General features: G+C 29.5%; 2 protein-coding genes across 2 annotated transcripts; one reads left to right on the top strand and one right to left on the bottom strand.

The window, feature by feature from the left end:
* Nucleotides 1–203: 203 nt before the first annotated feature.
* On the bottom strand, nt 204–2,408 carry LOC136078756 (uncharacterized). The gene has a single exon (XM_065794554.1). It carries the CDS (start codon nt 2,406–2,408, stop codon nt 204–206), a length of 2,205 nt encoding a protein of 734 aa, XP_065650626.1.
* Nucleotides 2,409–2,656: 248 nt separating this feature from the next.
* Nucleotides 2,657–4,861, top strand: LOC136078755 (uncharacterized). The gene has a single exon (XM_065794553.1). It carries the CDS (start codon nt 2,657–2,659, stop codon nt 4,859–4,861), a length of 2,205 nt encoding a protein of 734 aa, XP_065650625.1.
* The last annotated feature ends 11,893 nt before the right edge of the window (nt 4,862–16,754 follow it).

The following is a 16,754-nucleotide window of genomic DNA, read 5'->3' as shown; positions in this document are numbered from 1 at the left end:
TATATATATATATATATATATATATACATATATATGTATATATATATTATTTTAAAACATCAAGAAATACAGTTTCTCTCAATACAAATAATATTATTTTATAAGAAATTTTCGCTGGGTTATAGATACCAGCATCATCAGCTTGTAAAGTGTTACAATAATTTTTAATCGTTATAGTTTATATAAAATTGTTACTATTGACGTCAGCGGTTGAATGGCTTCTTTTGATTTTTAAATTTTAAAAATGGCGTCCAAAACATAGTTTTTACATATTGGCCTTCATCAAGGTTAATTCCGCCGTTTCGCGCAGAGCACATGTTGTTTTGTATTTCTAACGCCTCTCTAATTTTTCTTTCAAACTTTTTATTTTCTACTTTTAACGTTCTTGTTTTTTCCCAAATAATATTTTCTTTGCAAAAGGTTTTATGATATGCTAATGCAGATTGATTAGGCTTGTTTTCATTAATGCTCTTCTGATGTTGATGCATCCGCGTACTTACCTGCATTTTTGTTTCACCTATGTAGACTTTGGAGCAGTTGCATTTTATTATATACGTTCCAGGTTGGCTGTTACTTGGTAGTTTTGTTTTGTTTTTTGATGTTAATAAAGATCTTAAATTTGGGTTTGATTTAAATACTGCTCTGTACCCTGCTTTTCGGAATATTTTTCGAAGTTTTGGTGAAAGGCCTGGTACCCAAGGTAAAGACACTACAGGAAGATTGTTGCATTCTGATGGAATTTTGTTTTTATTTTGTCTTTTTTGATGGAATTGGTGTGTAATATTCCTCAATAGCTTTTCATCGTACCCATTTTCAATAAACATGTCAATTAAAAAATTTATTTCGTTTTGCAAATGATGTTTACTACAGATGGAGTAAGCTCTGTGGAGAAAACCTTTAAATATAGCTGTTAAAATATTTGGATCGTGATTTGAATGCGGTTTAATTTGAATGTTAGTGATTGCCTCTTTTCGATATACTTTGTACTCATATTTTCCTAGTGTGTTATTTGTAATGGTTATGTCAAGAAAGTTAAGCGTTTTTGTTTCGTTTTCAACTTCAATTGTGTATTGTATTGCAGGATGTTGTTGATTTAAAATATCTTGGAACTGTTTTGCTTGTTTGATGTTAGGAAATCTTGCATGACTATCGTCAACGTATCTTAAAAATGATTTTAGATTAAGTGCCGGATTTTGTGTCAAAGCCATTTTAATTGCATTATTTTCATGGAATTGTAGAAAAGATTCCGCGAGAACAACCATGAAAGAAAGTCCGATTGGTCCTGAGTTTTCCATTACGTGAATCTCATTGTTCCAATGAAAATAACATTGATATAAGCAAAGTTCTATGAGTTGCTTTATTTCAGGTATACTTAGTTTTGTTAAGTTTTTATATGATAAATTGTTACTTAATTGTTCTAAAAGTATAACGGTGGCTTCTTTTAACGGAATTGACGGGTACAAATTTACAACATCATAAGATACTTGAATATCATTGTTGGCAACATTCCAATTTTCAGCTTTTTTTATAAAGTCAAAAGAGTTTTTTAATCGTGTCGGATTTTCATTTAAGACTGGTTGTATTATCTTAACTAAGAATTCTGATATTCCGTGGTTTGGTGTGCCAATGGTAGAGATAATTATTCTCATAGGGTACGATTTTTCCGGTTTATGAGCTTTTATTACTCCATACATTCGAGGTGGGATAGGATCACTTGGATATATTTTTTCGTATTCCTCTTTAGAAAAACGCTGTTTTTTATTTAGTTTTGAAAGAAATCTTCTAATTTTTGCCGCGTAACTGGCAGTAGGGTCTTCACTAATAATTTTTGTCGGACCAATTTGTTCACGGATTTTTTCTAAAGCTTTAGAATGTTCAATTCTTACAAAACCTGTTCCTTTGTCAAACGGGTATATAGCAATGGTTTCATCGTTTTTTATTTCTCTAAAAGATATCCTCTGTTCTTTTGTCAGATTGTTATTTATTTTTTTCTCCGTTTTTAGTATTCTTAAAACATTTTTTCTTAAATTTTGTGCGTTTTCTACTTTGTTGTTGTATTCTAATTTTAACGCAGAAGACTCTGTTGTTGTTATAATATCCATGTATGGTATCGACTTTAAAGATGGTACAAAATTTGGACCAAGGTTTAGAAAATCATTGTGACTTATGGAAATATCGGTATCGCAAAGGTTTAAAACTGCGTCCTTTTTATATTTTGTTGTTTTTCTCGCAATATCTTTTCCATTTGCATGTTCACTTTGAAGTATGTTAAACTTTTTTATTAATCGTTCTTTTGATTTAACAAACATGCTTTCCCTTGATTTTTCAGTAATTTGTTCTAATTTAATATAGTCTTCTTCATTAAGTTTACATTTAAGAAAGTTTTGAAGTTTTTTAACATCATTCATAAAATTAAAGAATCGTTTCTTTGAATCATTTTTTATGCAAATTAAGAGTTCAAATCTAAAACGAAAAATTATACCTACTGCTCTTTTACTTTTTATTGGAGAGTTTATTCGTAACGATTTTGGAATAATTTTATGTTTTTCGCATTTTTGTAAAAAAAAATGTATTGGTTTTTCGATTTAGCAACAGATTTTTTTAACGATTGTAATTGTTCATAAAAAATGATTCAAAGAAACGATTCTTTAATTTTATGAATGATGTTAAAAAACTTCAAAACTTTCTTAAATGTAAACTTAATGAAGAAGACTATATTAAATTAGAACAAATTACTGAAAAATCAAGGGAAAGCATGTTTGTTAAATCAAAAGAACGATTAATAAAAAAGTTTAACATACTTCAAAGTGAACATGCAAATGGAAAAGATATTGCGAGAAAAACAACAAAATATAAAAAGGACGCAGTTTTAAACCTTTGCGATACCGATATTTCCATAAGTCACAATGATTTTCTAAACCTTGGTCCAAATTTTGTACCATCTTTAAAGTCGATACCATACATGGATATTATAACAACAACAGAGTCTTCTGCGTTAAAATTAGAATACAACAACAAAGTAGAAAACGCACAAAATTTAAGAAAAAATGTTTTAAGAATACTAAAAACGGAGAAAAAAATAAATAACAATCTGACAAAAGAACAGAGGATATCTTTTAGAGAAATAAAAAACGATGAAACCATTGCTATATACCCGTTTGACAAAGGAACAGGTTTTGTAAGAATTGAACATTCTAAAGCTTTAGAAAAAATCCGTGAACAAATTGGTCCGACAAAAATTATTAGTGAAGACCCTACTGCCAGTTACGCGGCAAAAATTAGAAGATTTCTTTCAAAACTAAATAAAAAACAGCGTTTTTCTAAAGAGGAATACGAAAAAATATATCCAAGTGATCCTATCCCACCTCGAATGTATGGAGTAATAAAAGCTCATAAACCGGAAAAATCGTACCCTATGAGAATAATTATCTCTACCATTGGCACACCAAACCACGGAATATCAGAATTCTTAGTTAAGATAATACAACCAGTCTTAAATGAAAATCCGACACGATTAAAAAACTCTTTTGACTTTATAAAAAAAGCTGAAAATTGGAATGTTGCCAACAATGATATTCAAGTATCTTATGATGTTGTAAATTTGTACCCGTCAATTCCGTTAAAAGAAGCCACCGTTATACTTTTAGAACAATTAAGTAACAATTTATCATATAAAAACTTAACAAAACTAAGTATACCTGAAATAAAGCAACTCATAGAACTTTGCTTATATCAATGTTATTTTCATTGGAACAATGAGATTCACGTAATGGAAAACTCAGGACCAATCGGACTTTCTTTCATGGTTGTTCTCGCGGAATCTTTTCTACAATTCCATGAAAATAATGCAATTAAAATGGCTTTGACACAAAATCCGGCACTTAATCTAAAATCATTTTTAAGATACGTTGACGATAGTCATGCAAGATTTCCTAACATCAAACAAGCAAAACAGTTCCAAGATATTTTAAATCAACAACATCCTGCAATACAATACACAATTGAAGTTGAAAACGAAACAAAAACGCTTAACTTTCTTGACATAACCATTACAAATAACACACTAGGAAAATATGAGTACAAAGTATATCGAAAAGAGGCAATCACTAACATTCAAATTAAACCGCATTCAAATCACGATCCAAATATTTTAACAGCTATATTTAAAGGTTTTCTCCACAGAGCTTACTCCATCTGTAGTAAACATCATTTGCAAAACGAAATAAATTTTTTAATTGACATGTTTATTGAAAATGGGTACGATGAAAAGCTATTGAGGAATATTACACACCAATTCCATCAAAAAAGACAAAATAAAAACAAAATTCCATCAGAATGCAACAATCTTCCTGTAGTGTCTTTACCTTGGGTACCAGGCCTTTCACCAAAACTTCGAAAAATATTCCGAAAAGCAGGGTACAGAGCAGTATTTAAATCAAACCCAAATTTAAGATCTTTATTAACATCAAAAAACAAAACAAAACTACCAAGTAACAGCCAACCTGGAACGTATATAATAAAATGCAACTGCTCCAAAGTCTACATAGGTGAAACAAAAATGCAGGTAAGTACGCGGATGCATCAACATCAGAAGAGCATTAATGAAAACAAGCCTAATCAATCTGCATTAGCATATCATAAAACCTTTTGCAAAGAAAATATTATTTGGGAAAAAACAAGAACGTTAAAAGTAGAAAATAAAAAGTTTGAAAGAAAAATTAGAGAGGCGTTAGAAATACAAAACAACATGTGCTCTGCGCGAAACGGCGGAATTAACCTTGATGAAGGCCAATATGTAAAAACTATGTTTTGGACGCCATTTTTAAAATTTAAAAATCAAAAGAAGCCATTCAACCGCTGACGTCAATAGTAACAATTTTATATAAACTATAACGATTAAAAATTATTGTAACACTTTACAAGCTGATGATGCTGGTATCTATAACCCAGCGAAAATTTCTTATAAAATAATATTATTTGTATTGAGAGAAACTGTATTTCTTGATGTTTTAAAATAATATATAATATACTCTCATACAAGATGTCATCTTTCAAAATGTATATATATATATATATATATATATATATACATATATATGTATATATATATATATGTATATATATATATATATATATATATATATATATATATATATATATATATGTATATATATATATATATATATATATATATATATATATATATATATATATATATATTATATATATATATATATATATATATATATATATATATATATATATATATATATATATATACTTTAAAGCCCATTATTATAGCATATATGATACATATAAGTTTAGATAGCATTTTGTGTTAGTTTAAAAAAGAGTAAACTCATTTATATACTTATAAAATGTACATTTGTTATTAATTTACAAGAAAATAAATTAAAAAGCTTAAATATGTATAAAAACAGGAGAATACCAAGGCCTTCTAGAAGGCCCGCTTATGGAGTGAAAAAACTCTTGTGACGTCACTTAGTAGTCCGACGTTAAATTTTTCGATTATCTATCAGGGTTGCCATCTGGTTTTTTTCAAGTCAGATTTCTCACATCTGGTTTGTTTTTCTTAGGTTTGGCGTGAAATTTTTTTCGTGGTTTATTTTAGAAAATCTGGTTTAAATCTGTTTTTTTTTTTAAAGTGTTTGGTTTTTTTTTTCTTTTTTGATTATTTTATTAAATCTGGTTTAATTCTGATTTATTTTTTGTTAATTCAATTTTTTGTTAAATCAAGCTTTTTTGTTTCATAGAAAAAGTGAAATAGAGCGGTAAACAAAAATGAATAAAAATATGAATGAAAAAAAAAGCCGTAATAAACAAAAAAATTTTGTTGAAATAAAAAGAAAAAAAGCCTTAATAAACTAAAAAAATTTTTTGTTAATTAGGGGTCGTCCATAAAAAACGTGCGCCACAAATTTTAAAATTTGACTCTCCCCTCCCCCCTGTTGCCATGCGTACTTTTATGTCCCAATCCCCCCCTCCCCCACTTAAAAAGTACGTACGTTTCTCAAATACCCCCCCTCCTCAACTTTTTTATCTCAATAAAAAAGTTTATTAAAAAAAAAAAAAGGCGGAGGGTACCTTAGATACTTTATGCGACCCCAAAGCTCTTTGTTTGCGCATTTAAAAAAAGTCTTCAAGTTTATATGCAAATAATAATTTAAATAAATTTAAACAGTGTCTGAATTTAGTGTGTGTTTGGCCGAGAGATTAATGCGGTGGATGAAGTCCGCGGAGATTCAAGATCGTTTCCCGGAGAAATCCATTTCAAACTTTTTTTGTTTTAATAACGAATCAAATATAAATAAACTCTACTTAAGGCGGACGTTTTTTTCAGGCACCCCTCTTTAGTAAGTAAAAAACGAGTCTTACACGAGATCAGTAATATTGAAAACAAGGGTAAAACCTAGTGCTGAAGGTAGCCTGTACCTCTTAATTGGAGGGGGAGGGGGCAACAGCAAATATTGTGTTCTTTTGCTAATTTAAGAAGCTTTTTATTTTAGCAAAACCTAGCGGTCAAATTTTGAAGATTTTGAGACGCCAATGACACGCTTTTTTAGGGGGGGAACTCTGATCCATCAACCACGGCCCTTCTAAAACCTGTTTTTTGTCGACTCAAAAAATAGGTCTTACTCAGGGCCAGTATATAAGGGGTGGCATGTATGCATAGGCCCCCGCAGGATTTTTTGATGTTCCAAATAGAACAATTTCACACATTGTGCAAACTTAAGTTTGTTTATATGCCAAATGAAGTGGCCTTGCAAAAAATTAGGATGGCGGAGACTTGGGAACAAAAAGCCCTAAAACGTTTGGCTCCCCCCTTCCCTACCCAAACGTGAGGGAAATACGAAGCAAAATTTTTAACTTTAACATCTAAAACTAAATTTAAATTTAACGACAAATTTTAATTTTTGTAGAAAAATATTGTAAATTACAAAAAAGTTATTACCATGCAAAATTTGCACCCCTCTCTTTTTGGGGGTCAGAAAATTTGCATGGTCATAACTGTAATTTGTAATTTACAATATTTTTCTACAAAAATTAAAATTTGTCAAAAAATTAAATTTAGTTTTAGATGGTAAAGTTGAAAATTTTACTACATTAGTGCCCTCACGTATGGGCAGGGGAGGGTAAGCGTTTTAGGGCTTTTTGTTCACAGGCCTCCGCCATCCCAATATTTTGTAAGGCCTCCTCATTTGGCATTGGTATAAACAAACTAAAATTAGGAGTTTGCACGATGTGTGAAAGTGTCCTATCTGGAACATCAAAAAATTCTAAGGGCGCCCATACATGTGTGTGCATAGTGGAAAACTATACCCTCTACTCCATATACCATACATCTTTTTATGTTGGCAAACTAGAATCTTTAGTCAGAATGTAACTTTTCTATTGATTAGTTGGTTAATTCTGATAAAATAGAAAATCGAAGTACGTACTTTTAAATTGAACCCTTCCCCCCCCCCCCAAACGCTTTCGTACGCTTTTTGAAGACCTCCCCCTCCCCCCTATGAGCGTACGTACTTTATGGACGACCCCTTACAGCTTATTAAAGAAATTCAAAAAATGAATAAACTCGCACCCACGAGTTTAAACAAGTTTAAACAATTTATTTGAATTCGTTCCATTCATTTAAAATTCGGTTTTTTTCATTAAAAAGTTTTTTTTCAATAAATTATTGCATTTGCAGAAAATATTAGAAAATTCTGGCATTTAAAAAGCATTTTTATCGCCTCTGTCGCACTAATCAACGTCCACACAAAGGTAGCTTAGAGCAGCATCAAAAAGCAGCTTCACACATTCAAAGAGAAAAAACCTTGAATCCGTTTTAAAAGAAGATTAAATTTCTGGGTCAAGTAAAAATTTCAGATGTAAACAAAAAAGCAGACATTTAGCTTGCCATTGCATCCGCTGTCACTAAGCAATTTCAACTGCTGACTATTTGTGTAAAATTATTTCTAAATTTGGAGTAGGCAGTCCACTGGAACATCTAACACTCCACCGCACTAAAGTAATCCAGAATGTCATCTCATCAACTCTAGAAGAAGAAATTTCTAAAGTAATCAAATCAAAGCGGTTTTCCATCCTCATTGATGAATTAACGGATGTGAGTTCAATCAAGCACCTTGCAATATGCTTGAGGTTTTCAGAAAAAGAGAAACAGATTTTCGATGACTTTCTTGGCCTTATTCAAGTGAACTCAACAACTGGCAAAAATTTCTTTAATGCTTTGATTTATAAACTCCACTCTATTAGATTAACTCTTAAAAACTGCATCGGATACAATCCAGATGGTGCTTCAAGTGTTATTGGCATAGGGGAGAGTGGAGTTGGTTGTCACACTTTTTACATTTTAGACTGCTCAGCTTTTATTTTTCATCAAATCAACCCCAAAATTTGCACGAAAGTAATTTAACTATTTCCGGTAACTATTAGAATAAAAGAATAAATCTGAATAATCTAGGGGGAAAAATAAAAGGCTTTATACTGAAAAAAAGAAATACTATACCGAAAAATGATTTTTTTTTCTTAATATAACACTATAAACACATTTAGTTTAGGACTATATATGTGTTTTTAAAAATGATGTTTTTATAAATTGTTGGATGAAAAACACAATTCACATATAAATTGGTGGAAGCCTGGTGTGCATTCTTCATGAGCCTATTTTTTTCAAATTGTGACAACAATCCTCATGTATTTTGTGACAAGCAACCCCTTCTATGTAAGTTGCAAGACACCTGTAAATTTACCTAAAAGCGTGTGAATTTCGTGAGAATTTTTTGTGGATTAAATTACTCAAATGAATAAAAAACTTTAAAAATATACATTCAAAGCACAATAAAATAATTTTCGTTTGGTAAAAGAAAATTTCTAAGTGAGCGAAGTTTAACTTTTTCATGTTAAATACCTATAAAAACGAATAACTTAATTCCTACACGCTAAAAAAAGCTGAAATTACAGTGAAAATGTTTTTTTTATACAACATTTCAATTGTATGATTTTAAAGTTTTAAACCTTATCTACATTTCCTGTAATAACCTTTGTGATAACCAACCCCGCGTGACAACCAACCCCGTTCTTCCCTACATAACTCAGTTTGGTCTCGTGCACTAACTAAATTGTCTAACTGTATTATGATGAGGTGCATTTGTCACTCTCTATATCTTGTGGTGCAAAATGCTTTTAATGCAAATCCATATCCAGTCAGCTTTCTTCTAGGCGAGGTTCCCCATTTTTTTAACAAGAGAATTCTTTGTCGAAACGAGTATGAAAAACTATTTGAACTCATGAATCCAAACAATAAACGCGTTGGAATCTCATCCCCATTCAGAAATTTTCTGCAACTCGTTGGTTGGTTTGAGGAAAGTGTTTTTATAACTTGCTTGTAAATTAGAGAGAACTAAAAGCATTCTTTATTTATGCTGAAATGAATGCAAACTCTGAGGTCCGTTACAAAATCTCTTCAATAACCCAAATGTTCCAAGACCTTTACCTCTATGTTGTTTTTCTCACTCCAGTCATTCAAGAGTTTGAGCGTCTAAACTCTCTCTTTCAAGGGTCAAATGTTGATCCAGATTTAGTATATATATTTTTAGTTCAGTTTATTATGAATTTAGTATATTTTTATCAATTTTAATAAAGTGTGAAAAAGTTAGTATTTTAAATTTCCAACTAATCCAAAGATAAAAGAATTATGGATTCGTCAAATTTCTCAAGAAAATTTATTTCCTTCAAATAAAACTGCTGTGTGTGAAAAATATTTCATTCATACATTTATTGTTTGTGTTGATACAATAAAACGAGATGATGGTTCTGTAATATGTGTAAAGAAGAAAAGACCAAAAATAACACAAGATGCTTACCCATCATTAACGATGGGTAAGGCAATAATGCATTATTTCCTAACATTCCTTTTTATTTATCAATAGAAATTATATTCACATTAACCTAATTGTTAATACTTAACGAGGCTTATACAAAAACGATGAATGTAAACTTTCTTATTGGACTCAATTGTCCACTATGTTAAAACAATTTTTTCCTGGTAATAAAATATCATGCCCAGTTCAGAATATGTTTTAACAGTTCAATGGAATTTAAAAAATCTATGTGAACAAGTTAAAAACAGTGATAAATATTCTATAAGTGTTTATAAAAGTTTAGTATTTTTTTGTGAACAAATAAAAATATAATTTATTTCTCAACCTCGATACAATCCTGATACTCTGACTTTTAGTTTTTATCTAAAATGCATGTCGTAGTGCAAACATTTATAGCTTCTTTAATATCATCATATAAAGATGTTACTGCAGTATCATTTGAAAATGTTGTTTCAAAAAAAAAAGACTGCTGTCTATTTAAAAGACATTAATATAAAAGTGGTTGAAATGATATAAAATTGTGGTTGCAAAGTTCTTCCTTTAATTTCAGGCAATATTTGAATTAATCAAAGCATGTTTATTCTCTTTTTTGGTAGTGATTTTAAACCATTTATTCAACATTCGTATGATTCAACAAGAAAACTGCTTTTTCTATTTGATAGTCTATTAAATCATCTATTGAAATGTATTCGCAATAACTGGCTGAGACAACTTGACAGCGATAATTTATTTCTATATCCTGGTTTTACTGATAATTCTAAAAAAAGGAGATTGTTTAAGTTTTTACCAAATTCCATTTGGAACAACAACAGAAAAAGAAAAAGAGAGGAGGATTTTTATACAGCGCCCACATAATTTAGAAGCTCAAGCTATCACCTGGTCAAATTATAAAAGCACAAACACTATTAAATAATAAATAATATAATATTTTTATCACATGGTTGGGGTGGAAGAGTTTCTGATAAAGAAATTACGATAAAATCAGGTCTTTTAGATTTTGTAAAATATAGAAACAGTATCCTAGCTGATAGAGGATTTCTTATTGATAAGGAATTAGCATTAAAAGGTGCAACATTGTACAGGCCTTCATTCACAAAACGAAAAAAAACAGTTATCTGCTAAGGAAGTTGAGGAGTCTAGAAAATTGTTTCACTTAAGAATACACATCGAACGTGTTATTGGAAGATTAAAGAGTTTTGAAATAATTTCAAGTTTTTTTCCTATAACGCAAGTTGACTTATTGAATGATATTATGAAATCAATTTGTGCAATAGTTAATTTAAACAAAAGTATTGTTTCTTAACCAATTATCAAACAATTCTGAACAATTATAAACAATTTTCTATTTAAAATATAAAAATAGTATTTGAATACTTCTTTTTTAGCAAAATTATATAAATATATATTATATTATATAAAGGGAAAGTATATATTGAAACATACTACAATTTACAATCTATTACAAGATAAATCTTAAAGTTACATTATCTTATCTGTATTTAGACAGGGAGGACTAGATTCGAATGGTTCGAATAGATATGTCAAAGGTTCTGGGATACACCTTTCATCAGTTTCTTCTGCTGTATCAGTTTCACTAGAATACAAAAAATCAGTTTCATCAATACTTGTTGGAACAGCAGCATCAAGTCCTATTTCCTTCAGTTCATTAAACTTAGACTTTGAAATACCAGCATACTGTTTATAAGAATAATAATTTTCATCAACATTCTTGGATACTTGATTATATAAACTTTTTGATTCTACTAAATATATTAATACATCACCATAATTGACTTCAGGAAACAAACTAATATTGTTTTTCCAAAATTTCTCTTCAATATCATAATGATCGGGAAGCAAAACATTATTTTCTAATGTCATTTTCTTCAAATAAAATTCTCTGTCAGGATTAGCAAGAGAATAGAAATAAGAAGACATGGCTTAGATTAAACTTTATTAAGTTGTCTGAATTATAATTCTTGTTAATTTTATATTTTTGCCTACCAACTACTGCGCATGCGCTTAAACTGTAAACGTTCGTAACTGGTCTAATAAAAATATTTGAAAGTGTTGAAATGAGAGTAACTTAACTGATTTATGTAACATAACATTGATAATGTTTTAAAACAAGCCTTTTGTTTGGATAAGTGTTAAGTACTTTGAATTTTAACTACATTTAAATTGGGAGCCTTTTGCAATAAGCAATGCAATAACTTTAAATGCAGAAATATGCAAAATGTTAAATTTCCATTTAACTTAACCTAAATTTCAATTTCATTTCATGTTATAAAATTATAACAGGGTAAAATGAAATAGGGGAAGAATAAAATAGTTATGGCAATGTTTATTCTTTTGCTCTTAATTAATTATTGGAAAACTTTTTACAAATATTTTTAAATCACGTTGAAGAGAATACTTTTCCGAGTAAGATGATATCAAATTTTAATTTTTGATGAAAAAAAAATTGTTATAAACTTTTAAGTTTTCGTATGTTTACTAATATTTTTTTTATTATTTTGAAAAATGAACTTTAAACTCTCGGAAGTTAAATTTGATATCATTGAACTTAAAAAGTTATCTTGTATAAATTTTTACTCTGATCAAGAATCTTTTTTCGAAATTAAATTAACTATTTAGAAAAAAAAGTTAGGGGCCATCCATAAAGGACGTCATGCAAATAGTGGGGGGGGGGGGGGGGGGGAGGATTCCATATTAAAAGGACAAAATAGGACAAGGGGGAGGGGGGGTTATCAGAAAAGCACATGTTTATATAAATTTTTTTATATAAACATGTGTTTTGATGGAGTTAACGTAAGGGAATGTTATACTTTTATCTATCGTAATATAGGAAAAAAATTAGTGTTGATATTTATTTAAATTTTATTTTTGTATAAAAAATATATTGAATATATTACAATTAATTATATATTGCTCAACCCTTGGTAGTTTCTCGTATCATACGTATCATTAGTTGATCGCTACGGGTTTTCGTGCTAATTCTTTTTGCGTAATTCGTCTCCAAGGACTTAGTGTTAATATCATATATGATTTTAAATAGAGTTTTACAAATATTTGTCCAAAGGGAATTACTTGCGTAGCAATTAATAATGATTGTCTAAAGCGAATATTACAAATGATTGTCCAAAAGGAATTTGACGGGAAAAAACACATCTTTACTTTTTACAGTATTTGTGTTAATAAGACAGAATTTCAAAGATTCAGAAATTCATTCAAAGTCAGTGCAGAGACTTCCGGAATGGCGGAATATCGATTCAGACAAAAAGACGGAGCTCGACGTCCATCATCTCTTATCAAAGGATCAAGACTGGTTTGCCTCTCGTGTGCGCACCAGTCAATATTTCACGCAAATTGTGAAATGTGAAGATCCCAGATGTAGCGCTTTGAAGAGAAGCTCTTACTTCCATGTTATTCCTGGTCGATTTCTGCCTCCACCTATTCCAATCAGCCAGTCAGAAGATGGTTTGAAAGCTGTATCCATTTCAGATATCGCCAGCAAGAATCGTTTTCCTTCAGTATTTTTTCTTATCGCTTCCAATATTCAGAGCACCATTCCTCGATCATTGAAATCATTCAAACCTCCTCCTTACGACCTGTTTTGTCCCTCTGTGCAATCAAGTTTGTCTCAGAAAATCTGCAAGCACTGTAACTTATATTTTGCCTCCCAAGTCATGCTCAAAAAGCATGTCAACTTTACTCATTCCAATGTTATTAACCGAATGACTATTACTGTTTTGCAAGTCAGGCCTATTCGCCTTGCCGCCACGCGCAAAAGAGAGTTAATGTCCGTAGTTGCTGTAGAAGAGAACGCGGCCTTTGCTGAATGGGTCGATGAGGACGATATCGAAACGGAGGGCCTTCATATTCCGAATGATTCAACTGTTTCAGACGAACCGGACTGCTCTTTTCTAATCATATCAATTGACGATCACTTAAAAAGTCCTTGGATAGATGATGAGTGAGGCAAGTTGATACACTGATACACTTTGATTAAATTTAATATGTCGGATAAGACTAAAGTAATATTAAATAATTTTTTTTTTTTCAGAAAGGCAAAAGAACAAAAACATACGTGGAAATACCTAATCAGATTCGGAATGATATTTATAGGGGTTGTGGGGGGGAAGGGGTGCTCAATTTTATGACGTCCTTTTTAAGGGGGGATATAGGAAAAAAAGACAATCAGTTGACAAAGGGGGGGAGGGGGTCAAAAAATGCCTTATAAATGGTGACGTCCTATATGGACGGCCCCTTATGAGAAAAAAAACGGGAAAAAAAGAATTGTAGTTTAAATGAAATATAGGTTAAATGAATGTGGTTAAATCAGTTCACAATGAATTCACAATGAACTGTGGGGTTGAATGAAATTCGCTAATACTAAGTGAAGCGATAGCTCACCTCTTAAATGCTTTTTTTTATTAAAGTGACTAATAAAACTCCAACTAAATATTTTGTATGGAAATTTTTCGGAATTTAATGAACGACTTTTACTGACTGCTTTAATTAAACGATTCTAATGAATGAATGAATTACGCTAGTTACTCTTTTGTTAAATGCGGTTTTAATTAATTATTATTTTTATTAAGATGGTAACACAGTAATTAGAAAAAGTTTGTATTCAACTTTTACAAATGTTTTTTTTTCTCTCAAATTGTATGATACTATTTAAAGCTAAAAAAAGTTGAAATTTTTTTTTTAATTATTATTTATCTAAATATTAATACGCTAATGAATAGTGCGCATAGTTACGCCTAATGTTCGTGTTGATTATGACAGTTCTGTATTCTGTAGAATACACCATTTCTTAGTTTTTAAGTAGTTTCTAGACTTTTGAATGCGCGGTTATATTTTCCATGCGGTCTTTCGAGTAAGGTCAGCAAGCAAATTAGAGCTGATATATTATTATTTTCGAAAAGAATTGATGTTGTTCATTGTTTAAAATAGAAAATTTAAATAATCGTTTGTTTGTTGTTGGTTGTTTTTATTTTTCTAATTTTTATAGCCTGTTTTCATTTTTTAGAAGAAGTTAGAAATAAAATGTCTGGTAAAATAGTTTTTTTAGTACTATCTAAACATGAACTGTAATTTATCTAATCTTCTAAATATAAATACTGTAATTTAATAGTGTTAGTGTCGTTTCACTTTCTTTTTTAATAAAGAACTTTCTAGGCTTTTCTAAAAGCGTTTCTTTACTCCACGCGGTCTTTCAAGCAAGGTCTTCCAGCCGATTAGAGCTGATAAATTTTTAGTTTCAAGAGGAACTGATGTTGTTTATTGTTTATAAATTAAAATTTGTTTGTTTTTCGTTGTTTTTATTTTTCTGTTTTTTTTTTTAGAAAAAGATAAAACTAAAATGCAAGCAAGGTCTTCCAGCCGATTAGAGCTAATAAATTTTTAGTTTCAAGAGGAACTGATGTTGTTTATTGTTTATAAACTAAAATTTGTTTGATGTTCGTTGTTTTTATTTTTCTGTTTTTTTTTTTAGAAGAAGATAAAAATGACTGGTAAAAATATTGTTTTAGTGCAATGTTTCTTTTTTAGTAAAGTGTTTCAGTTTTGTCTTCAGTCTTTTTAGATCAATTTAAGCAAGTATTTTTCATTTTTTAGAGCAGTTAAAAGGAGCTGAAGGCCTTTTTAGTAAGTATATAGTGTATAGTAGTTTACTTATAGTTTATATTAGTAACATAGTTATATTAGTTTATTTATAGTTTATATTAGTTTATATAGTATATAGTAGTTTATTTATAGCTTATATTAGTTCAAGTTTATTTATCGTTTATATTAGTAAGTTTATTTACAGATTATAGATTAGGATTAATGAGAATACAATTTTTTTTTTAGACGGGCTAGCTGACAGCGACTTAAGTCATTAGCAACTTTATTGTATATAATTTATCTCAATTTTTATTTTTAGACAGACAGGTAGAACTCAGTAAGGACTTAGATTTTGTAGATTTAAAAACTTCTTTTGAATATTCTTTTAAAGCATTGAATATGTTTTAAATATTTTAATAAATTTTGTCATTTAGGTGTGGTAGCATCATCAGTTGGTGCAAATAGTAATGTCTTTTATTTTATTTTACAGCAAATAGTAGTGTCTTTTAATTTATTTTAAAAAGAATCATTAAATATTGTTTATTTAAACATAATCATCAGGATAAAATAGATAAGATAGATAAAATAGCTTTTTTATTTAATATTTTTTTATTTAGTTATAACTTCAGTTGCACCAGCCACAACAAGTAACTTCGTACATTTATTTTAATATACTTGAATTACATTTGTTACTTAACTTTCCAAGCAATAAATATTGTTTATTTCAACATTATCGTCAAGATTATATAAATAAACTTTTTATTTGATAATTTATTTTAGTTGCTTCTGGATCAATTTTAAATAATGGTAACTCATTAATTCATATTTTATTATAAATAAATGTAGATAAAAAAATGTAAGTTGGAAATTTTTGTAGATTTAAAAGCAGTAAGCTTTTTTCTAAAGGTTCTTTCTATTTTTAGATTAAATCCACTATCACTACATTTGTTCTATGTTTATATAATGTACTTTAATAATTTTTGTCATTTGAAAAAATATATCTATGTTAAATTACACCAGGTTGTAGAAAAAAGTTTAATGATAAGATTGTAGACTGTTAGAGCAGATTATAGATCTTTGATCTATTTAATAACCTACTACCAAAGGGAAAATTTACTATCAGTTGTTTGTTTGTTTTTCTGTTTAGTTGACAACAATGAAGAGAGAGGTAGTATGTTTGAATGGATTTTTATTTTTTTATAAAGTAACTAAAATGTTTTTTAAAATATTGTTGTT

This window comes from Hydra vulgaris, chromosome 03 (genome assembly GCF_038396675.1).
Source record: "Hydra vulgaris chromosome 03, alternate assembly HydraT2T_AEP".
Classification (NCBI taxonomy): Eukaryota; Metazoa; Cnidaria; class Hydrozoa; order Anthoathecata; family Hydridae; genus Hydra; species Hydra vulgaris.
Note: the sequence above shows the minus strand (reverse complement) of the source record. Positions and strands in the feature narration are given on the sequence as shown.

Excerpts from the sequence above, each read along its gene's own strand:
- LOC136078756 (XM_065794554.1), bottom strand. The coding sequence starts at position 2,408 with ATGAATGATGTTAAAAAACTTCAAAACTTTCTTAAATGTAAACTTAAT.
- LOC136078755 (XM_065794553.1), top strand. The coding sequence starts at position 2,657 with ATGAATGATGTTAAAAAACTTCAAAACTTTCTTAAATGTAAACTTAAT.